The 26,363-nt window shown below is 28.3% G+C and overlaps 1 protein-coding gene across 1 annotated transcript in view; it reads left to right on the top strand.

Moving 5' to 3' along the window:
- The window catches only part of LOC135925488 (dystrophin-like), an 89,445-nt gene that overhangs the window by 50,966 nt on the left and 12,116 nt on the right, over positions 1 to 26,363 (top strand). Inside the window, exons 33-48 of the mRNA XM_065460842.1 lie at positions 340 to 606; positions 958 to 1,236; positions 1,409 to 1,551; positions 2,325 to 2,706; positions 3,786 to 3,955; positions 4,105 to 4,309; positions 5,145 to 5,294; positions 5,491 to 5,649; positions 6,004 to 6,082; positions 7,024 to 7,176; positions 7,554 to 7,708; positions 7,910 to 8,012; positions 9,760 to 9,971; positions 10,954 to 11,123; positions 11,433 to 11,616; positions 19,211 to 19,392. Of these exons, the coding sequence (XP_065316914.1) occupies positions 340 to 606; positions 958 to 1,236; positions 1,409 to 1,551; positions 2,325 to 2,706; positions 3,786 to 3,955; positions 4,105 to 4,309; positions 5,145 to 5,294; positions 5,491 to 5,649; positions 6,004 to 6,082; positions 7,024 to 7,176; positions 7,554 to 7,708; positions 7,910 to 8,012; positions 9,760 to 9,971; positions 10,954 to 11,123; positions 11,433 to 11,616; positions 19,211 to 19,392 (2,993 nt within the window). The remainder of the gene's footprint in view (positions 1 to 339; positions 607 to 957; positions 1,237 to 1,408; positions 1,552 to 2,324; positions 2,707 to 3,785; positions 3,956 to 4,104; positions 4,310 to 5,144; positions 5,295 to 5,490; positions 5,650 to 6,003; positions 6,083 to 7,023; positions 7,177 to 7,553; positions 7,709 to 7,909; positions 8,013 to 9,759; positions 9,972 to 10,953; positions 11,124 to 11,432; positions 11,617 to 19,210; positions 19,393 to 26,363) is intronic.

Genomic DNA, 26,363 nt, shown 5'->3' with positions numbered 1-26,363 from the left:
TAGCATTAATAATTTTTAGTAATAGACAAATAACTAACGAAAATTAAATTTGGAATATATTCACTTGGTCAAAATTAGGAGATCACTTATCTTTTAGGGAGAGGGGTTCTCCTCTCCAAATGCGTTATCAAAAATTAAGCTTAAATATTAGCGTTTAATCAGATGACACGTGTGTTTTTAAAAAATAATTGAAATTAATATTTAAACTATTAGAACTTACAACCTTTTACTAATCATCAAAACTACCGTGAGAATTTATTTGTAATGGTTATTTGCTTAAACTGGAAGACTAAAATGAAATATAATATTTTATTATAATATATTTATAATTATTTTAAGCAAAAACTCGAATCCTTAGTAAATTACAGTCCGATGATTCTCGTACCTCAACCATCACTTCACGACAAAAGGGATAAAATTGAGACTCTGCCACAAACTGCGCATTTACGCGAGACAAAAACTGAGACACCGGATATATCTTTCGTCATAGCTAAGGTGAACGATCTTAATCAATTGCTGGAACCTTCTCATCATCAAACGCAATTACCTTTGACTACGCCAGCATCTGACAAGGAATTGAAAAATGTTTTGGACAAGAGAATACATGTTTAAATATTACCGTTTATTATGTCCCATTTTTTTTTATTTCTATTAGAAACCTGCTGACCCGGCCGATTTTAAGCACGGATAGGGCCGGAAATTTTTTTTAACAAAAATTGGGCTGCATATCACTATTTACCTAGTGGTAGATAAAAATAAATGTAAATCGTACATGCATTATAATTTTTTAGTTACCCCTATTTAGGGCATTCGTATTAAATAAACTCTGTAACACTGCAAACTTTAATTTAGTATACAATTAAATAAACGAGAGAAAAAAAATATTAAATAAGATAATTGAAATATACCAAACAACTGTAACTTTCTTCCTAAAAATAATTTTTTATTTCTTCAAAGGCTTTGAACAAAGAGTATCAAGATACGGAAACTTACATTGACAAACTGAAGGATAAATTAAAATTCGGGTCAAAAGTCGAAGAAAAAAAGGACGATGTTTTATCGCGAGAATACGATCAGCTAAAACACAAGTGGGATAACGAGATTCAATCAAAAGCGATTAACAAGATACAAGAATACCAAGGGCTCAACGATAAATGGAAATCTTTTGTTCAAGATGCTCAAAACACTAGAAAACATTTGGAAGAGAGCAAGGATTCTGTAATCGAACATGAGCAGGTTATTATTTTTATTTTAAGGGAAATTTCCGAGCCCAAAATATTTCTAAAAATGGGTTCAGATTTACAAGAAGTTTGAAAACGGGCCCAGATTCATAAAAAATCCATTATATATTAGAGATTAGTTAATTCACTTTTTTGGGTTTTTTACACTGTTATTAATTTATTTGTAGGGGACGATGCAAGACTTAAAACATTTAGACGATTTGAAACAAGACAGCAAAGTATTTACGAAAACAGAGCTCAATCCGTTAGCCAAGGAATTATTGGATAAAATCGAAAAATTGAATCACCGAAATAAAAAGACCAGAAAAGTGTAATTAAACTTTTTACGATTTCATCTCTTAAAAATGATCCTTTTTTTTATGATTAGTGCTGTGCCCCACCACAAATTTTTCACCCATCCGATCATACTTTCCCATATGACTATAAAACCGATCTGGTTGCCTATACCGATCTGATATTTAGATTGCTTTTTATTTACCTTCTATCTGTGAACCAAAGTCCTATAAAAAATCAACGAACTTTCACGAATGTTTAAGTCTATTTTGTTTATTTTAATTCTTCACAACTTAATCATCTCATTTAGGGCAATGTTAATGGCTGAATGCAGTGTTGTTAAATGACTCCAAAATAATACCTAAGTTTTGAAATAGCTTCAATAGATGCCCATACGCCACATTTGGGCAAAATCTCTAATGGGTAACTTACTTTTGGTTAAAATCGTGAGTTAACCTTTTTAAAAATCGGCGAAATCGAGCCAGTAACAACACAAGCTTAATGTGACTCCTTAGATATTTTCAAATCTTTTTCTTGTTGCAAACAAACAATAATATATAGTAAAATTTCAATTATAACTGAGGAATTTTGATAATTATTTTGTTTAATTGAAATATAAAAAGGATTGATTATTTTTATTTTTACACTGATATATAGCAAGATACTCTAATATAAAATTTTACTTTAATAAATCTGATAATAAATAAATACTCTATTTCAGGGTTATGATTTGTTTTTTAATAAATACTCATTTCTATGAATTCGCTTTTTCGGACCAAAATTGATTTATATAATTTTTCCTCCTTTAAGCCCTCAAGTTCGCGTAGATTCGCGCCATTACCCTAAAACGCCTCCATCTTCTCCTACCTCACTTCAAAAAACTGTTGATTCACCGTTTCCCTCGCAATCAGCTCCTAAACTTCAACAAGGATTATTGACTCAAGCATCTCAAAAGCTTCCTCATCCTTCTGCTAGTAGTGGCACAGAGAAAAGTAAATTAGATCGACTTGAATACAGTGACGAGCCTTACGAATTTTTATGGGAAATCGGGAACATTCAGGATATGTTGGCCAAAATGATCGCCAAGCTGAAAGATCCGGTTTTGTTTGACGATGATCTTGACCAAAATGGGAAAAATATAGAACAGAAGGATATGACTGAGGTGGAACCAAAGAGGCGAGAAAGACTTATGGTGAGCTAGTTACAATTTGTTTCTATGAACTTTGGATTAAATATGGCTAATAATTTATTCATATTACTAGTTAGTATTGCTAAATCGGCTAAACTTCGAGATTTTCGCTGATTTCTTAGGATTAAACCTCAAGGTTAAGTCGAAGAAATCAGCTAGTCCGAATATTTCCACTCTTAATTATTATGTTTAAATTACTTCCACAATTCGAATATGGTCTTATAATTTTTTTAAATATAACATTTTATTATGATAAAATTATTCGAAAAATAAAATTCGGTTTGTATCCTTGATAAAGTTTACATTTTGACGATAACATAATTTAAAAGATGCTTGAAATTGAAATAGCATATCTTCCGATTAAAATTTTTTCATATAAACCTTTACTACAACTTCTGTCAAGCTGTATTTGTTCGTATAGGGGTCTAATATATATTTTCTTGTTTGGTATTCTAGGCATGATCGACCTAAGCTTCTAGCCAGTTGCCTAAGTCGTTTTTTTGTGGGTAAATTTAAGCCTTCTCAGAATTCTCTTTATCTATTCATACTTAATAAATTTAGGTATGCTGACACTTTTTTTATCCTTTCTCCAACTGCTTATGTATGCCAATTTCTTATTTTTTTTTTATATATTCTTTCTCTTTTTATTTTGATAACTATTTACCCGTGAATCGCTAATTTATATTAGAGTCCTGCATTGGACCTATTTTTTTAGATCATACCCAATCCGAGAAACAATAAATTTTTTGTTCAATCAATCCAATTTTTTTTTGCCATGATCCTATTCGAAATTGTATTTTATATTCCGATCTGATTCATATATTTTTTTTGTTAGACTGTTTAATCGGAGAAATTATAAATGCCGAGGTATATAAACAATTTTGGGTTATTTTTGAAAATAATATTCATAAAAAACATTAGGTAAACAAAATCATTAAAAATTTTGTCGAAGCTTAGACAAAATAGAATTTGAAATCATGATCCTAGCCCGAGAAAATGTTTATCCAACCGACCAACTTCGGTTGAAGCGGTTTGTTCAAAGTTCTAATTTATATGTATTTTTTACCTGCCAATTTTTTTAGAGCATCAAAGAAACGATCGATGCCATATCCCCTGGTATAGAAGGATCCGAAAATCACAAGAACGAAATTTTATACAAACTTGATGACCCCAGCATAACCCATCAAATTGAGGATTCAATGAGTAAGCTTAAAACCGACTGGAAAATTTTGAACGATACTTACAAAAACAGGTATTAAATTAATGAAGTAATTCAACTAATATCTACATTTAATTTTGGAAAGAGCAAAATTTTTCGTAAAAAAATGTCTGCAAATAGAAGCTTATAACTTTTATTAATTTAAAAAAAATTATAAAATATTTTATCTTCTAAATTTTTAGAATTGACCAAATGACACCTGTATACAAGTCTGTGCTCCAAACAACTCCCACTTCAAAATCCGATTCCGAGCCAGCTGAAGCCATTGATTTGGTCAATAAACTTCAATCCCTAGCGATATGGTTGAGAAAATGTGAGAATTTAACTGAAGAAAGGGTACCCTTTCTAAACGAGTCGGCTTTGAGGATTTCCATTACTACCTTTAAGGTTTATTTCCATTAAAGATCTTTACCATTACAAATTTTTGTCACTAGTTTACCCTATTTTTATTTTATTTTAAAAACATCGACCAAACAAATCAAAAAAACTATATATTGGCAATATTCTTATTGTGACCATAGTCATGTAGGATCCATTTAATAGGGAGAATATTAATAAAATATAACCTGTCCCTTGACTCGAAAAATTTTAACGCTATATTTTCTTCCTTTTTTTCGATTGATTGAATATCAGAATCAGAAAAGCTTTGAAAAACATGTCATATTTTGTAATATATAGAATAAAATAGATAAATATAATTAAATTATCAGGGGTTATTACTGAATATTAAAATTTATTGCATAACATAAAAATGGTATATAATATAAGGGTTGAAATTTTTTCCCTGAATCTTTTTTTTAATTCAGGCCGTACTGGGCCAAGCCATGCTTAAATCTTAATTTTTTGCCATCAGGTTTCAGGCGGGCTCGGGCTTAAAAATGAATTTTGCAGGTCTTATGACTAAGTGAACTAGATTGAGTCGTTGATACTTTGAATATTATTTATGGCAGAAGCAATGGATATAAATTATCAAAGTATTTATTCATTTAAATAGTCTAAAAGAAAACTTTGTACCTTATGTTATTTATATAAAAAAGTGAGAGATCATTTTAGGACTCTTGCCAAATTTTATATGGTGTTGAAAAAATCTTTTCTTTTTTTTTAAAAACGGAAAAGATAAAATAAAGTAAGTAAAAATGCTACATGTTTTCGAGTAAATGAGTTTTTTTAATTAATATTAATCGAAAACAATTATTAATATTATCTATTACTTCGAATTTAGAAAGAAGGGGCTCAATTCCCGGCAAAGTTAAATGTTTTAAAAGAAGCGGAAAAATCTTTGAACGAACTTAAATCGACGGCCGATCTATCTCCCGAAAAGGCTGATCGCATAGGTCAATTGATATCCCAAGCCAAAGAAAAATATTATGCTGTAATATATATTATATTTTTGAAATTAAAATTCCTAATTAGAGCTATTAATGCATTTTATAATAGTCTGGCTATCACTCGTTATTTAGATGTGTTTGTCCAGTAATGCAACTGTGCAATGCATAGAACGCAGATTATCAGAATATGATTGTTGTATATAACTGTAGGATATTAAAATTATGATTTTTTCTTGTTAGATTTCTTCTGAGTTCGATAACAAACGCAAAGAAACTGAAGACAGTTATCACAGGTTGTTCCATTTCAACCAACAAATAGATGATCTAGGTTCGTGGCTTAGCTCAACCAGGAAAAATACGGAAAAAAATCTACCCCGTTTGAAAGAAGATGATATAAACGTAAGTGATCATAATAAACATCAAATTAAACCGATTTTTATAAATGAGATATTAGCTCTTCCTACAAGAAAAAGGATTATTCAGATCTATTTTCGAAAACTATCTAAATCTAATTTAAAAATAATTAAGTTGAAAAAAAATATGTATACTTTTTTCTGTAAATATCTTACTCAGTAACGCGCTTTAAAAAAAGGGCTTATCAAATTATATTTTGATTTTAGGAAGTTTTTCTTTATAAAAGCTTGTCAAATTTGCAATTGATCTATAACAAGTATTTTTTAACTAATCTTTACATTATTATACTATTTAGGCATTCCTTATTATTTATAAGTAATAAAATTTAAATTAACCCAGAATCTCCATGCTAAGCTCGAGGAGCATACCCAAGATTATGATCAACTTAACTACACGTTCATTCAACTTTTAAATGAAGGTATACACAATATTTTATGCTAATTTTTTTATCATATTATACTATATAGATCAGAGATCTTCATGGGCCTTAATTTTTTTTTATCAAACCAGGCCCAGTCCCATAGTAAAATATTTTTAGGCCCGGTTCGGCCCATATATACTATTAAAAAAAAAATTCCCAGTCCTATTATAAGTTCAAAATTTTTACCAGGCCCGATACATGCGGATATCCAAAAATTTATTTTAATAAAAATAAACAATACATAAGTGTATTTAGGCAATCATTTTGTTTACAATACTTAAATTTATTATTATTAGAAGAAAAAAATTGCAATATTTTTTAAATTAGCAACTGTTTTAAGGAAGCTAAAATTAAAATAAAAAAATTTTAGGTTCAAGCCCATTAATTTTTTTCACACATCTAGGCCCGGCCCAGGCCCGCTAGAAAATATAATATGAGAGCCTATGAGTCACAGGGCAGCTTGGCTTATGAAGCTATAATATAAATTATTAATAATCTGATGTTAAAAATGTAACTAATCCCACTTTTTTTCGTAATTACTTCTGTTGGCTCATGATTTTTTAAAAATATTATAGATCTATTATAAATAAGATTACATTGTATACATGTACAGTAACAATCTTTTATTCGGATTTAATCAAGATCATTCTTGAAAGAAAAAACCTTATAAAAAATATTGGATAAACCATTTCTATAACCTTTCAAAGAAGGTATAATAACATTAAGCATAACATCTCGTTTATAGTTATCGCGATAATAGTTAAGCGATGCATAATTCATGGGCAAACAATAGCAGTTCTATAATTTATCATGTATTTTTTTGTGAGCGACGCGATGTAGCACTATTTTAGCGGTTGTTATAAACGAGATATAAGGCGTCAAATTTTATTTTATGAATAACTTAGGATTTTGTACATGTTGTCAACTTAAATTTACAGGTTCACGTTATAATTCCCTCTACGATTCTGATGAATTTTCAGTTCCGAAAGGTATCATAGACAACGTCAAGGCCATTAACAACGATTGGGACTTTTTGAAAGGGATAGAACCCCTAAACATTAGGAAAACGGTTACGGGCCAACTTATTTTAGGTTCAAAACAATGAAAACTTTAATTTGAAAAAAAAAATTATGGTAGTGGGATGTACATTTCATTAGTTTAAATTATGACTTTTCTTATGCTGCCTTTATGAGACATATAAACCATTATATTAATTTATGATTTTGCTTATATTTATTTGGAATTTTTTGGAAAAATGGAAGTTTTTTTTTGTTTAAAATTAAAAATCAACTCTAAATTTTCTGTTTGCTTTTGAAGTTCAATTCCAATCCTACATATGAAGAAAATATTTTCGCCTCCATTTAGGTGAACTTTATCTTCTAGCTTTTATAATCTAGCCATTCATTCTTCCGTTAAAAAATTTATATACATATACTCACCTAATGTAAGCTTTATATATATACGAAAGACTCTGAACCGAATGTCCAAGCTAAATGGCCCAAAGTTCAACAGGACCTTTACGAGATAACAGATAAATTGAACACCATCGAAAATTTCTTATCTTCGAGAATCGTGGACGTTATAAATCCATATGAAATCAATAAAGAAATATCGGATTTAACGGTCAGGACCTTTATAATTTAAATAAATTGATTTGATGCATTGGGTATGATACTAGATAATTTAATCCTTTAGAAGGGTAAAAAAAATGAGGTTAAGTTTTGGTGCTTGAAATAATACATAAATTTTTGAATGAAACCCCATTTAATATATTTTTAAAAAAGTATATACCTAAATCTTTTTATTTTCCTTTTTTTCTATTAGAAATTTAGCAACGAAGTTAACAATTTGAAAAATCACATTGATCACATTACTAAATTAGAAAATAATAAAATGCTTAATCAAGCTGGCTATGACAATATGCAAGGTAATTAAATTTTAAGGAAAATTTTTTTTATAATTGAAATGATGGATATCCCAATATTGTAAAATGCCCGATTTGGGGTGATTTTTAAAACCACCCGATTAAGATTTTAGTTAAAATAATATTATATAAGCCTGAAGATTTTTGCTCATAGATAGCTGAAAGGTTTGGACCTCTATTTGCCAAATCTTAAGGTTTACATAATATTATTTTGGTAAAAATCTTAATCAGGTCGTTTTTAAAAATCGACCCGAACTGGGGTTTTTAAAAACCTAGGGTATCCTATCTCAGTCTCATCTTGTTTAAAGTTGAAGGCTACCATTTTAATCTACTCTTGCTTATAATACAAATATACTAACTCATTAATAATTTGAAAAAAGAATAATTAAAGTAGTTGAAAATAGGTCTATTATTTTTAGGTGATATATCATCAAATTCCCAGATACCTATTAACACATCGTAACCGAATTTGTAAAAACATCCGACCCAACCCAAATGTCAATATTTATTAATTCCTCACTCCTAGGAATAATCCACCGATTTAACAATTTTTTTTTCAAGTGATTACTTTATTAGTATAATATGTAGCGTAGAGACTAGTGTTGTTAAACGACCGACCCTATTAGGGTTGACTTTTAAACGGCCTAATTAAAATTTTAGCCAAAGTTATATTATGTAAACCTCGAGATTGGCAAATAGATCTTCCATCTGTGAGCAAAATTTCCAGGCTTAGATAATATTATTTTAGCTAAAATCTTAATCCGGCCATTTTTAAAAATCGACCAAAAGCAGGCCTTTTAACAACATTAGAGACTACAAATGGATAGTAATTTTATTTCTTTTGACCGACTTATGTATTTCCCTCGAAGTTCATTTCCATACCTAGTTAAAGCAATGTAAATTTGACGATTGTCAAATTATTTTGTTAATACAAGGGATGATGTGAATTTCGCACTTTCGTTTCCTACTAGAAGTGAATCAAAATAAATGTTTTAAGCAAGTATAATTTATAAGAGGGGGCTCTGATGTCAAATACCAATTAAAAAAACACCTATATTTAACGGAAGAATATCGCCTATTTTTGATAACAATATTTAAATTTTCAGGAATCGGATAAGCTGTTTCAATCATTTTTTTCCACCATATATAAATTAGTCTAATAGCATTATATCTTTAGTTCCCATGATATATAATTCAACCCTGTAGGATAGTTACATCCAGCCACTCTATATAACCCACCAGATCTTTGTCAATGCTTAGAAATGGTTGATGAGTGAATATAAAATCTAAGGATATATGATTTCCTTATAACTAACTGAGTGTCACACCTATTTATTAATTCAAAAAATAAAAAAATTAGCAATTTGTAAATAATGTATAAATTCACTATTTATTGAGATTAACCCTTTCTTAAAATTAATGAAAAAATATAATTAAATTGATATAAAATTAAATAATTATTTAAATTTTAATAATTTACATTTATTTATGTGTATCTTTTATATTGAATAGCAACAATTTTTGCAAGTAAAATTAAATGGTAAAATAATTACATTTGAAGAAACATTAAACATTTATATTCATTATCCATTTCAAATATTATCATTTTTCTCATGTAGCACAGATGCTACTGGAGGAGTTATGAGGTTAGTACTATTTATAAATAATAACATTAAATACTACTTGCTTCGAATTTTTGTAATTTTCTTACAAAAATCAATGTGATATTTTTTTTACATCACTTAAAAAGCCAAAGAAGCAGATGATAAATGCCAAGAGTTGTTAAATGGTATAAAGAGAAAAATTCGAAGCCTAAATCAAATGTCGACTGATTGTGATCAATATCTCAAGGATTACGCTGAATTGAACCAATGGATAGATATTAATGGGACGGTGTTGAGAGAACTTATAGATGTTAAGGACAAAAATCATATAACCGAACAGGAATTTATTAGAAATCATGTAAGTTTTTTAATATTATGTAAAAAAAAGTAAAATAGGAATTATAAAATATCATCCAATTAATTCGTCCATTGATTATTTATAGAATTCTGTTTCCAATTATTTTTGTCGAAATTGATTTAAGATCAGAATTATATCCTTAAAGATCTCCTATAGTTAGTTCTTGTATTAATCAAAAATTTGTTATAAAATCTCAACTTTATAAATTTAATTACTAATAAATAAAATAATCATCATACTCTTCGATACTTGATATTTTGGATAATGCCATTATATTTATTATCTATATTTCAACAAAACATAAGTTAACGATATTCCATGATTTTACTAAATTTATTATAATATTCATCATATAAAGTTGCTTTGATGTTTTTGACATGTTCAATTTTATAAAAATTGATCCTAGGTTTTTTTTGGCTCGTTGAATTTTATTTTTTATAATTTCACAGCGTGATCTAGAATTTTTAAAATTTCTTTTTTTTAAAAAAATAGTTTTGATTATTTATAAAAAAAATTTAAAGAAAAATTGAAAATATGAGCAGTAAATGAATATACGTTTCATTATACGATTTTCTAGCTGATTAATTGATATCTTCTCTGTTTAATAGCGGTTTTCCAGGTTCACCTGGGAAAGCCAAGATTTCCTTCTCCATTTTTTACTTTGCTGAGCATCAATATGTCCATTTTTTCATATTATCCTTTATCACTTTTATTCCGTTTTGGATCTTCCTCGAGGGGCCATCATCCCATTGCTTCCAACAGCATGCATCTCTTTACCCAATCATGTTTCGCTCGACATGCCCAAACCTCATGATTTGATGGAATTGAAGTTAGAATACTAAAAATCTGGCGGGAAATATAAATCCTGAGCCTAAAAACCATAATAAAAACCCATGTCCTACCTTTTAAATGGGTATCTTTTGCAGACCTTTGAATCGTGCTTTTTTTAAAAAAATCTTTATTTTTGTTTATTATTTTAAAGGAATACCTCATGAAAAAGGTGCCCACATATGGAAAACTAAACAAGGATCTAGACACGCTAGCTAAAAAAATGATAACTGATTACACTGATGATGACACTTCTAACCTGAAAGCCAAGCACAACGAAATTCATAAACTTTGGTACCTGGTTCCTCTTCATCCCTCTCCGAAGTTTTTAAATATGAATATGATTTTTATTTCATATTTAATTTTGCATTTAACATTTAATAAAATTTTCTAAATTCTTTTGCTAAACAAGAATATATTTTGAATTTATTTATTTAACCAACCAAATTATTATCTAATAAATTTTCAACACTTTATACGTTTCATAACATTTTATTTCAACGTTATGCTTATTGGCCCCGGCCATTCAGTTAATGTTTTGAATTACTTACTACACATATATGTATATACAGATAAATTTTCTAAAAATAATTAAAAATACTTTATACCATATCTTTTTAAATCAATATACAGAGGTCTCCTCAGCTCTGAACCTTTTACTCCTACAGATATTAGGCAGTTTAGTAAACAGCTTTCTGATTTCGATGTATCTCTCCTGACCGAAACATCGGCTTTAGATGTCATGAGTACGGAAATAGACAACGTTTTAAAGGATCGAGACGAAGAGCACTTAAACGTGTGGCTTGATCAGATTAAGGTAAAAATTTTACATATAATATGCAACACTCATTTAATTTGACGTGTGTCCGGAATGATTTTCTTTCTATTGTTTGAAAAATCTTGTTAGTCAGGATGATGAATTATGTTTAAATAGATGCCAAATATTTCCAATATGGGTAAATTAGATAAATTTATCATCTTTTATTAACGTCGATGCATCGATTGTATGTTATAATATTGTATCTCCACTACTATGGTATTGATTTTCGAAAGTGATTAATTTTAATATAAAACGGTCGGGGATAAAGGTTTTTCCCCTAACTCAATTCCGACCAAAATTGGAGAATTAATGTTCTATAAACCAAGTGATACTATGAATGATTCCATTTTTAAGGATATAATTTTTCAATTTGAAATCTCTTAATATAGATATATGATATTCAGAAAGGATTAGATATTTTTGGAAAATAGGATGGCAGGAATAAAAATAATTTTAAAAAATTTACGCGATGACATAAATAACACACAATCGTTTTGGTGAGGAGAGGGTGGAAAAGAAAGAAATAAAAAATTGTTTTAAAAGAAATGGGAAGGCAAATTAACACCCCCCCCCCCCCCGATCTTCTTATAGATTTAGAAATTAACAGATCAATTTTTAAAAATATTAATTCGTGGTTAAATATAGGCTAATTTTTTCTTAAATTTATGGGATAATTATTTGTTGGTATCGGTCATTGGTATCGATTAAAATTGAAAGGTGATTGGGGTGACCATAAACCTCGCCTAATCATTCTTCAAGTATTTTTAATTTTTGGAAGGTAATTAATCCTTCCAAAAATTAAAAATATATTCATTTGTTTTTTTTGGTATTAATATCAAGGACCCGGAACAAGGGCATTTTTGCGTTCTTTGTTTTAGCTTTCGGATCGATCGTTCCTAGAAAAATTATTTTTTAAATTTACTCATTTTAATTAATCTTTATTTAATCATTAAACGAATCAAACTACATGCATCGAAGCAATAATATATTTTCTAAAAAATTATCAGTTATATTGGTTCTTTATGGAGTTAGTATAAATTTGAGTGTCGTCAACACTTACCTAGCTATGCTGTGGATGATTTTTTTTTATTATTATGAAAATTAAAATTGTTCATTTAAAATAGTGTTGTTAAACGGCTCGATTTGAGCCGATTTTTAAAAACGGCAACTCCATATTTTATCCAGAATATTACGCAAGCCTGAAAATTTTGCTCATAGATGGCACCAGTGGCGTAGCTAGGAATTTTCCTTAGAGGGGGTCTATACATATATAAGACTGGTAGCTTCGCCCCCAGACCCCCTTTAACGGGCCTTCGGCCCTTTTGCCCGGCCTTCGGTCGGGTTTATCTTAAAAATCATAACAATATCTTCGATATAATATAATAAATATTGTTAATGCATCAATAATATATTATTATAATTTAGTAGATTATCTCGATGATTTTATAATAATACTATCCAGAATAATTTCAATAGTAATATATTATCCTTCCACGAACATCAAAACTAGAAAAATATAAATAATCATGGTATTTATTTGATATAAAGTAACTTTTAAGTCTTTTGAACGTATAATCTTAAAAAAAATTTTGCTCTGGGAGGGGTCCAAACCCTAAAACCACCCCCGTAGCTACGCCGCTGGATGGCACAAAGGTCCAGACATCAATTGGCGGAATCTCGAGGCTTAGGTAATATTTTTCTGGCTAAAATATTGAATTAGCCGTTTTAAAAATCGGCTTAAAACTAGCCTTTTAACAACACTAATTTAAAGTTTTATTTAATAAGAAGAAAATTATTTTTATAGAAAAAAAACAGTTAATTTTTAAATTTGATAAAAATGTTTCCCCTCTTTTTAATTTTTTAATCTACCACTTGTTTGCTAATTGTTATTACTTTTCTACTATTGTATACTTTAATATGATTATTTATTATTATTTTTAAAAAAAAGAAAATAAAAAGAACTTAAGATATTCATTGTTAAATGGATTATAATTTTTTATATTTTTAATCATAGAAATAGATAAGATCCGATTCCGTTCCATAAATTTACTCAAGGTTCCGTTCCATGCCCTAATTAATATATTATATATTATATTAACTTAAAAAGGTTGTAGTAATACTTACAATAACTAAAGTATAATCAATATATGTTTAAAATTTGTAAATGGATTCTGAAAGATAGCATACTTAATTTGGGATTATTATGAATCCCATCTTGTCATTTGCGTTATTTTTTTTCCTCCTGGACTATGAAGGGTTAAGTCTTTAAATTCATTCCTTTTTATCATTTTGTTAAAATTTAATAGAATTGTGAATAAGAACGGAAGGAAGGAAGAAATAAATAAAAAAGTAAATATACGAAATCAATCGAAGACACTGTTTTATTATTAGAGATAACGTCAAGGTTATATCTATATTTATTAGCATTTTACAAAAATATGGATCATTTTGATCAAATGATTCAAAAAATTAGTCTACTATCTATACAAAAAAAATTATTTCAATTTTGAATTACAAATTTATTCAAAAAAAATAGGGGAAATAAAAATGACTAATAAAATGTGAAAATTTTTTTGAGACTTTTTTCTATATTTTGCTCTAATTTTTCTCTTTTTTGAAAAATAGCTTTGCAACTATTCTATACTTTTAAATTAAATCAAAACAATAAATTGTTTGTAACCATAAATTTGTAACCATAAATAAAATCACTTCTCTGGATGATTTTTTTGACAAGAATGATACTAATATAATAGCACCATAAACATATTTCATGACTTTCCTTATTTTATAAATATAATGAATTAAAAAGACCGCTACTATCAAGTGCTGGTTAAACGGTTATTTAACCAAGTTAAATAAACTTATATTTTGTGAGTTTAGTGATTAACGCTCAAGACTTGGGGATAAAAATATAAAATTCATTTTGTTATTAAAATGTAAAATAAAAAAAACCTTTATTTTTCTTCTTCTCATTTTATGCAATAATTGCCCAATGTTCAAATTTGTATTTTTTTTTATAAAGTAGCTAAAGCTAATTTTAAAATGTAATAGCTAATAGCTGGCCACTTTTTTAACGCTAATTTTGAAAATAATGTTTATCAACACCCTTGTTTATTGTATGATGAATAATAATAAAGTGATAAAAGGTAACTTAGTTCCAAAGTTCTGTTTCTATAAATTGTTGGTCATTAAGATTGACAACTCCATCCGTTTATTATTCCTTTCATTTCGTCGAACAAATACAGATTTAAAACTGTTTATGTATTGTTTTTCGGTTTAGGCCGAATCTCCGCCATATTTTTTTATATAATTAGGTGAAAAAAACCGTAATATTTTTATAAACCCGGACCGAAGACTATTTATTGAAAATCGATTTGGTTTGGACGTTACAATATCTTAACCAACTTTTACACATCTAATTATTTAGAACTTAGGAAATTATAGCCTGCCTTCGAAATTATATTTAAAAAATCGATGGCACGAGGCCGAATCATAATTAAAATCAGTCTTTTCCATTTTGTACATCATTCCACTAAACGTTTTTTTTTTGAAATCATCTCGTTCTATTCATTATATCGTCTAATTTTATTTTAATTCTCTCCATCCCTCCGATTTAAATTAATGGCAATTTTTTGTATTTTTTTAAAAAAAATTTTTTAACTAATAAAGTATGAAATCTAAAAATTTGAAATTAGCAAATAACAATGCCAGTTGATTAACTTTTGATTAAGCTTATAATATTTTTTTAATAGTACTGATCAATAAAAATTAAACATAAAAATCCTTAGTGTATTCCATCAAATTTTAATTAAAAATAAAAAAACAGAAATAGTTTTTCTGTTTAATTCAAAAGCCCCCCCCCCCTCCTTCCTTGATGCTTATAAAAACGCGATGTACTCTATTTCAATTAATTTCTCTTTGTTAATAGTATATATCGTGGAGATTTTATTAGATTTAAATTAGCTGTTTTATATTATTTATTTTTTAAAAAAATATATTTAATAATAGCCATTAAATTAATTGAATACATTATTACTAAAAATTTTATATTATTATTAATATTGTCATTTCATTGTGTAACAATTTTCCTATTTTTTTCTGTTCAATAGTTTTTTTTATTTATAACAAATTTAAGTTTCATATTTTTCTATTTTAAATTTTTTTAAAAATAATATCAATATCCTTTTATATATAATAAAAAAATCTAATTTTATACAAAATTATTAATTAGTAAAGAAGGAAGAGGGAATTAACTCTTCGTCTCTTCACATTTAATTATAAAATTAATAAAAATTATCGATAATTTTTAAAAAAAATATGTGATCTATGCATTTTTTTTTCTTCTTTTCCAATAAGGCTATACCTTTTATCGCAAAATTAATGTTATTCTTTAAAAAAAAATTCCAATATTTAATATTATTAAAAAATATTATTTACATTTATAGTTAACATATTTTTTTTAATAAAAAATGTTTAAATTTGTATAAAATTTTAAATGTTTTAGTGTAGCTGACACTTTAACACAATCTCTTTACTTGTATTTAAAAAGAGGATGCTTTTTTTGGTGTTACCTATTCGCAATATAATATTTTTCTTTAAAAAACGTTATAAAAAAACATATTTCGTAAATCCTTTTGCACTTGTCTAGTGGCATATATTCCATTTTTGACAAGAATTCATAAAATACCAAAATTTTATGAACCATTCCCTTCAAGACATCACGGCTCGTAGTCAGAATTATAGCTTTGCTTTGCTGGAAAATCATCCTTGCCAACGGTGTCATTGTTTCTACTATTATTTTGATCAGCCTCCCATAGCCGTTAAAGCGCATTACATTCCCCCGTCTCCACCGGTCGATTATTTAACCGAAGCTTTTCAAGCTGACAATTTAGATAGTTATAATAATTATGGCTACGATATTGGTAAATTCACTCATAAATCTTCACTCAATCCTATTAGCAGAGGTTATAGAGTTAGCGATAATTCTCAATCTAATTTATCTAGCCCACTATCTCGCAGAATAAACCGACACGGTTTTGATATACAGACGACTTCCAATATACTCGAGAGGACTGTCATTCATCAGGGTTTGATAAGTCCTGGACCGCACTACGATGGGAAAGATGTCATATGCTTTTTGGACCGCCAAAGATTGAATCGTCTATCACACGCCGATTGTTACAAAAGAAGGAAAAATTCTTTTTATCAAAACCATCATACGCCCAGCCTACCTTCCAAAAGTTATGAGCAGCTAAGAACAGCTACGCCTTCCTATAAAGGAGTATTCGAGGAAACTACATTCTCGCCTCCGCCCCATAGAACCATTCCGCTCAAATCTGTAAAAAAAATAATAAATAATGCGTAAAATTCAAAAATTAACTAAAAATTGCGATAATTTATAGATCTGTAATATATAGGTGATCTATTTATGACGTTGCTTATCTATAATAACTATAGAGGTTTAAACATCGTCTAAAAATCAATTTCCCCTACTTAATAATTTATTTCGTTTCTTGTTAAGCTGCGTCCAACATATCAAAAATTCGATTCACAAACTTTAAAACTCGAAAAAATAGAAATAAACTTTTTCTTAAAATAATAAATAAATAAAAACATGTCCAAAATAGAATTCTAAAAAATTTCAAAAATTTAACTTATGATTTTATTTAAAATTTAAAAACTTTCGAAAATTTTAAAATTGTTTAAAATTTTTATAAAGATTTTGGTCATAGCTTTAGGTATAATAATAGTGACAGATCATATGATAGTTGCAAAAGATATAAAAAATTTTTGACAATTTATTAATATTCATTTTAATCGATTTTAAAAAATATATAGTATTAATTGTTATCGTTAACCACATGTCACCTTAATGAGAAGATATTTATATGGCCTCGTTCGATTGTTATAACAGAAAGAAAAAATAATAATGCAGGATTTTTATTTTACCGATAATCAATATTGATTTTATTTTTAAAATAGTTTATTTTTTTATTCAGAAACTTTAAAAATAATAATAAATTTTCGAAATCTTTTATTCATCTATCGTTTATATATTGGAGGATGATTTAACCTTTAAAAAGATATATAATTATAGGCTATGTTTAAAATCTTTTATAAAAAAATTCTAATAGTTTTAGAACTTTCAGAAAGTTTTGAAATTTTAATGAAATCATTTTGTTAAATTTTCTAAAATTATATTTGGACATATTTTTATTTTTTTAGATAAAGTTTCAAAAGTTTTCGATTTTTTTTTTGATATTTTATATACAGCCTTAATAAAAAATTTTATACCTTTAATTATTTTACCTAGATCGTTAGGATTGGATTTTTTAACAAAATCCAACAATTGATATAATTGATTTTTTTAGCCCGGCCGCTATTTTATTTTACCGTACGTTTTGCGATTTGCCAAATCATAGCTAATTCATCACAACTAAACTACTTTTTGAAATATACGTAAAGAGCTGTTGCAATTTCATTATTTCGATTCGTATTTATAAATCATACATAATGGCTTGTTTTTATAAATTAATTATTCCTACCTTAGTTCAGAGTTTTGAAAAAATTGCCGAGCAACAGAAAATATTCAAGAAGATCAGATTCGTTTTTAAAAAAATGTGTGCTTTGCATAAAAATCACAAAATTCTTTGTTAGATTTTTTATTTATTTTGAAAAGAATTTCAAACTCTGGAAAACATCATTTATAACCATTTGTCAAAAGAATTTTTTTTTGTCAATCACAACAACTGAATAATCAAATCTTTAAAATAAGGTTTCTTCTTTATTTTTTGAAGGTTTAATTTTTTTTTTTTTTTTACAAAACAAAAAAATAATTTACCATGTGTAAAAAAATATCTGAAAAGTAAAGAAAACGTTCGAGCACCGATTTAACATTGAAAAAAAAACTTTTTATTGTGCGGTTTTTAAGCGCCTATCGAAAAATCAATATAGTGAAATCGAGATTGTTTGCTCCTCTTAAGTTCTTGTTAATTTTTAAGTAAATCTTCTTTTTTTTTTTAAAAAAAAGCAAACCTTTTCTTCATATTTTTTTTTAATGAAGTCTTTTGTCATAAATATTTATATTCTTAAATTATTTTAAAAAATTTTTTTTATATAATATATATTTTTATATAAAAAATACGGTCATTATTTAAAATACGAAACGAATTTTTCTTTCTTTTTATCTAAATCGATTCAATATGTCCTTTATGTTCTATTTCCTTTCGTACATATTTTTTTTTTACACTAAGGACAAAAAGAATTTGCGAAAATTTATATCTAAACTAAATATATTCGATATAAAACTTCGATTTTTTTTTAAACATCGCTAAAATCTGGAAATTTTTACCATAGTTCTGTCGCTTCTGGCACTTACTCTCTTATATTCGGCATACAAATTATATTTGATGTTTCACTATGGACTAGTTCTAAATCCAATCATCTCTCCAGTACCTAAAATATACTATATAAATTATTCAATAATATTTTTGAGGGTTTTGTATTTGTCCACAAAATTCTATATTTTACTTTTTTTTTAAAGTCTAACTTAAAATTATATTTAAAAAATAATCATGTATATTTAAAATAGGAATTTCAAAGAGATCTCGAAAGTCACAGAGTTGGTTACAACATTCTCAACGAAAATGGAAAGAAAATTTTGGGAGACCCCACCCTTTTTAAAAATCATGAGGAATCCATGCAACTTAAGAGCAAGCTAGACGATGTCAACGGGAAATGGGAAAACTTGAAGGCCAAATCTAACACATTGAGGTAATATTATCGATATTTTATACAAAATTTGCATTTTCAGACATGGCAAGGTCAAGATTTTTAAATTTTTTTAGACCGGTCCAGGCTTTTAGAATTTGATGTATTCAATAAGTGGCTTGAAAGGGAAATCGAAAATATAGGTAACTATTTAATTTTCAAATAAACCCGCCATGTTATTTATCAACAACGATGCAATTTAATATATTGGATACTGGCCGGCTAAGAAAATATTTCCTAACACCCTTCCTAGTTTTTAGTCACGGCGATTTTTAAAATCATATCATTTTACGGTCCTGCAGTGGCGTAGCCAGGATTCATCCATGGGTGGGGGGGGGTGTGCTTTATTCGTGTCTAACCACTAGCCAGCATAAATGAAAAAATATTAGTAATTTGGCCATATTTATGATTAATAAGCGGCTGGAAGCATTATTATAAAAATTTTATCAATGTTTAGTCAATTGTAAATTAATCCATCCAGTGTAGAAAGAAAAAAAAAATTGCCCCCAAACCTTCCATTTTTTATGATCACTTCAATATATCTTATTGAATGTTAAAAATAATTATTTTAATTAAATTTTAGAGAATTTCATTATAGATTTTATTTATTATTAAAATGCTTTAGTATAAATTTTTTTTTTCTCTTTAGCTTTCACCTTTTCTGGTGGTAAGCTCCTTCAACATCTCTCTCCACTTTATGTTATTCATACTATCTCTTTTATCTAATTTATACTTCTTTATATTGGCTCTAACTTTATGGCCCCATTGAAGTTTTGGCCTTCCTCTTTTACGTTTGCCCATCACTTCCAAACTCTCAACCTTATTTCCTATGTAGTTCATAGGCCTTCTCATTGTGTGCCTTTACCACCTAAGTCTGTTTACCATTAACTTAGTCTTAATGGACACTACCTTTAAACTACTTAGTATTCTTGTACTGCGCACTTTATCCTCTCTTGTTACCCCAACAATCATCCCCAGCATTCTCATCTCCATAGTTTGTAGACTTCTCTCGTCTGATTCTTTGGTTGGCCATGTTTCCGAACTATATAGAATAGTTGGTTGTACTATGGAACTGTTAATTTTTCCTTTTAATTTGTGTGGGATTCTTTTGTCAAATAGCACTCCAGATAAAGATCTCCACTTTAACCACCCTTGATTAATTTTACTCTTTATCTATTGTGCCGTTTGTTTGTATAGTGGAGCCCAAATATTTGCAGCTTTCAGTTGCCGATATCTGCCATTCATTTATATCAATACTCTCTGTTTCATCTCCTCCTATCACCATATATTTCGTCTTTTCTCTATTTACTTTTAGTCCGTGCTTTTCTAGGATATTTATCCAACTCACTAATTTTTCTTTCTCCTTGGATTCGGCAAGTATCACAATATCATCTGCAAATATCATATTCCACGTGTTTGAGGTATAGACTGTGTTAATACATCTATTACTGTAATGAAGAGAAGTGGGCTGAGAGCCGACCCTTGATGAACTCCTTCGGCTATTGTGAAGCCTGCTGAAGTACCTGTTGTGCTACGGACCATTGTTGTATGGCCCATATACATATCCTGTATTATTCTTATATATTTTTCGGGAACCTTTTTATGGCGTAGCGCCCACCAGATAAGTTTTCTTTCTATCGAAGGCCTTTTCTAGATCGAGAAAGACCATGTGTAGCTTTTTGTTCTTTTCCCTGTATTTTTCACTCATTTGCCTAATTGCGTGGATAGCATCAGTTGTTGATCTTCCAGGCATAAAGCCAAACTGAGTCTCTCCTATTTCGATTATGTCTCTTAATCTTTTTTCTATTATTTTTTCGTATAGACAGTGTGACATTAGTTTTATGCCCCTGTAATTTTGACAATTGTGTGGGTCCCCTTTATTTATGAAGATAGGAACTAGATAGCTCTGCCTCCATTTTGAGGAACCTCTTAGTTTCCAAGTATTTTATTGTATAGATTTGTGAGGTGCTTTAAGGCTTTCTATTGGAATATCATCTGGACCCCTAGCTTTTTGTTTTTCATATGCTGGAGGCATATGATTATCTCTTGTTCTGTTATTGGTGGTATAAGGTTTTGACATGGGGAGTGTCAACTAAATGTAGTATGTGGGGATTAAAGTTGAGAAGCTCCTGAAAATATTCCCACATACTACATTAAATAACATCCCTTTATTTAACTATGCATTTATTTTAATGATAATATACAATAATCAAAATGTAGAAATTTTATTATTATATTAAAAATTTATTGTAAATAACTATATTTTTTAAAAATATAAGTAATTCTTGTACTGTATTTAAAAAATAGAATTTAACAATTATAATTAATACAAATGAATCAAAATATAAATAATTCTTATTGCAAATGAATGCAATACTTTTATTAAAAATAGACAGGGAATCAAAGTACAATTACACATGAAAAAGGCCTGCAAAGCATTTTTTGGTCTCAAAGAGTATTCAATTTTATCAAGATTTTTATACCATCGATATCACAAAATAACTTATCATACGATCCTGATAAATCATCAGAATAAACTCTGAGATTTTCTTAATATCTTCTCGCATTTCAAGTTTAATCAACAATTCAGAAAATACAAGCTTTTAAAAATAAAATTGTGATTAATAAATCTTTCCTTTAATTGAAATAAAAATGTATCAATAAGGGGAATAAAAATATTTATTCTATAAAAATCCTCAATCGTAAATGCATCAATATTTAAGCGATTGGACTGTCTAAAAACTACTCTAGGTTTAAAAATTTCAATTTTAAACATATTAGCGATCTCCTTTACTTTCTCGTACCCTAACCCTAACCCTAACCCGAAATTTTCATCCACATTATCTCTGGTATTTGTTAATATTTCAACAATATCCTTTGCCCCATTCATAACCTCCCTTAAATTCAAATCAATTTTTTGTAGCATTTTGCTAAAATCAAATCATATGTATAATTAATTAAAAAAAATACACATTGAATTGATATTAAAAATTTTGGCTTCGTAAAGCTAGCAAGAGATTTTCAGCATCTACGGAATCTTTTTCCTTGCGTGATATGGGATTCGAGCGCTGCAAAAATAATTTCATATTTGATGAAATGTCTTAATGATTGATGACTTTCAATAAATCTAATTGGACAAAATCTTTTTAGTTTTTTTTTGATTATTTGATTCAATATCATCAAAAGTTCGGATAAAAGCTGACTCTTCTTGGGTGATGTGAAAAAGTCACAAACCGACCATGTTGTTTCTAAATTTTGAAAAATTATTAGAATTATAAAAAGCAGAGTTGTTAAAAGATACTTTTTAAATGGATCTAGATACAGATACAACGTCTAAAATAATATAGATACAGAATATTTAATCAAAAATCTATCTAGATACAGATACCACATTTTTATATCTAGATACAGGATAACAACTCTGATAAAAAGATATCTATAATAAATCTAAAATTCCAATTAAATTAAAATATTTTTACGTAAACTGTTCCGGATGTTTCGAATTTCCAATGCCTCATATATCATCAAATTTAAGCAATGATAACTACAGTGAAAATATAGAGCTGTGCTAAAAAAACTCTCTAATTCTTGACTGACCGTGACCATTCCATCATATCCTTGGCCTCTCATTAGATTTAAATTTAAATCTAGGTCTTGAAGGGATGCTAAAATTTATTTGGCTATTGTCTTTGTTTTAGTGTCATGTAAGTCAATAAATTGAACAAAGAGTTCTTTCATTTTGAATTCACCTGATTCCATATCAATAAATGTTACTGCTATGGATAATTGCTCTATGTTACCAACATCCAAAGTCTCATCCGCCAAAACGCTAAAACATGGTGATACTTTCACTTTTGTAGAAATTTCTTTCAATATGAATCTATTGCATATGGCTATTATTTCATTTTGAATACTTGGACTAAGGTAGGTGGCATATTTAGCAAAGCTTTCAAAAACTTTATATAGTTATCATCATTATTATATAAAAGTTTCAACAATTCCTTGAAATTCCCTTCATAATGAGAAGAGTATGTAAGTGTTAAGGAGCCGCAGATATTCTATGATCTCTTGATAAGCCCTGCCTCCCTAACCAAATGATTGCATCAATTATTATAATTATTCTTGCTCTGTTGGTTGTAACAATATCAAATTTTTTTTATTCAATACATTAGATATTCATATCTTTTGATTCATAGATGGCTTTTAAAGCATCCGATATCTCACAAGAATTGAGATGTTAAATATTTTAGTTCATATAATTTTTAATATATATTTTTAAATCATGTGATCATTTAAAATTAAAAATTCTTATTTGTCTTTTTAAAGTATATTTCATTTTGATGTCGTATAAAAAATTTTTTTTAATTAAATAAGAAAATTTTTTGGAGGTTATGGAGAAGGGGGGGAGGTTCAACCCCAAAACCCCCCTTGTCTACGCCACTGCAGTCCTGGTATATGGCATCTGCAATTCAACCAATTTAATGAATCAGGCTAGGTTCGGACTTGATAACACCTCATAAAAATACGTTAATTTTCGTTTTTGGGTTCGGGCCAGAAAATTAGAGTTTGCTTTTATAAAGACTTGATTTTTTTTAAATGCACAGTTATTGGTGTCTGTTTTTGTTGTGATGGTTTTTTTTTATTTTGAAATTTATTCTGAATAAATATTATTTTTATTTTATCTTCTCATTTAGTTTTATCAATGTGTATGAATAGTTTCTAGGAAAAGAGCTTAAACATAATTAGATTGTCTTATCTTTTGTTATAATAGTCCTATCTATACTATAGAAGCATTTTTATATCAAAATTAGTTTTATAATTTAAAATAAACTTAAACAGTATTAATTATCAAAGTTATTTTTTTTTACTTTTAAAACAACGCTCATATAAAATAACGATTATTAAAATATACCGATTATATTTGAAAATTTACAACAAACAACTGAATAAATATTAAATTAAAAATAAATAAATAAGAGATCAATTTACTTGCATTGCTATATGGAACCGTGAATAGCGATGCAATTACTTTGATGAGAAGCCAATCGTAATGGTTTGTTTGAAATAGAAGGCTTCATTATATCGCCACTTATTTATTTATGTTTGTATGCCGTGACAGGCGGCCTTTGGAAGAATATGATAAAAAACAATTAATACATTAAGAAGGAAGCGATATATCGCAGCCAAACGAAATAGCCATTCGAAGTTCTTCTTATGCTTGGGGTAGTCGATAGCCATTCGTAGCCCGATTTAGAATTCAGAGCAGCTTGGCTGGGACATTGTTCAAATGAATCACTTGATAAGAGATAATAGAGTGAGACATTAGATGTATCCTAAGCTCTCTGAAGGATGGAAGTGGGTCTGCTAACGGTAGGTTGATAATTCCTCACCCAGTGTGAATAGCTCTTTCTAGACAAAGATCATGACCAGTAGTGATTAAACTTGAAATGCTTAATCTTGAGGAAATAAAAGCAGAAAAAGAGGGGAGGGATGGCGGACGGAAACCATTCACGCCGTTTTTACATAGATGAGAGGCTCTAGCATCGATTTGTCTGTAAATTTTATATTGATAATAGCCTCCAGCCTTGTGCTTATGCCACTGATGTATAAAAAGAAGATCTTTGTAATGAAAGATTAGGGCCGATCTCATTGCATAAATGATCTTGGATATGTAAAATAATTTTTATTAGAAAGAACATCTGATGGGTTGCTAATTTATTTAAAATTTATTGTATTTCTACTAGATTAGAATAGGTTTTTACTAAGAAAGTCTTCGTCTATCACTTTATCAGCTGCTTTCAAAGATTAAGCAATTCTTATAATTTCTTTTCTTGCAACATTCATTTATGTATTAATCAGTACATTTTTTTATCTATGCTGAAACTTAAAAAGAATCAATAAAAACTATATGTTCCTAGAAACAATTTTTTTTTATATTGCTACATTCAATCTATATTTTTATACTGAAAAATAAATTCAAGAAATATTGATAAATCCATGTTGTCAACCTTACAAAAATCAATAATAACTAAGTGCTCATTAAAATCGTTTTTTTTATAACTGAGAAAATAAATATAACCTTAACTCAATTTACATCAAGTTATTGTTTTAATTATTAATTACCTTAGCATGGCTCCCAATATTCTATTAAATAATGATACCTCTAAGGAATGTTCAATGTACCTCAGAATTTCTAAAATCACCAAAGCTAATAAACATTTTCATCGTTTTAACAACACACGGTGTGTTCAGGTCAATACTTTTTACATAATTGTCATTTACAATCCAACTCATTAATTGCATTTACTTCTACTGATATAATAGGGGTAATTATCATAGCAATACCAATTTAAATTCTGCAAGATTATATAATTATCCAGTACATTAATGGATAAATGAATTCTTTGCTCATAAATCCCCACCCACTTAATCCAAAGTCCCAAGAGGTGTTTGGCATAATTTCTCAAAATCTTTCTCCAACATTTTGTCTGTTATTACAAACAACCCTGATAATATAACATTTTTAAAAAATTTCTTACTCTACCCTCAATCTATTTTATCAATTCTCAAGAATACTATTAAAAGTCAATTGTCTAAACATATTAGAGAAAACAAAGCAACCTTTGATAAAAATGATGTAAACACTTTATTAGATGAAAACCCAGTTCTTACTTCACACATTTCATCAAAATCCAAAATGATCTATCACAAAATCAACCAAGGTGATATGAATGCTGCTTGGTATCTTGACTTCAAATTATACTTTAGAACCTAATAATGAATGAACTTTCAATGCATTGGTTAATAAACACCCCAGAGTAAGTTTTCACGGCACATCATGCAAAGCAATGTGCCAGGTGATATCATAAATTTTTAAACTAAACAGGCCATTGAATCCATTAAAACATATCCGGCAGTCTTTAAAGCAATTTACTTCCTTTAATCTTTGGGGCTCGGTTAATTCCTCTAAACAA

Source organism: Gordionus sp. m RMFG-2023, chromosome 2 (genome assembly GCF_954871325.1).
Source record: "Gordionus sp. m RMFG-2023 chromosome 2, tfGorSpeb1-WG-v2, whole genome shotgun sequence".
NCBI classification, from domain to species: Eukaryota; Metazoa; Nematomorpha; class Gordioida; order Chordodea; family Parachordodidae; genus Gordionus; species Gordionus sp. m RMFG-2023.
Note: the sequence above shows the minus strand (reverse complement) of the source record. Positions and strands in the feature narration are given on the sequence as shown.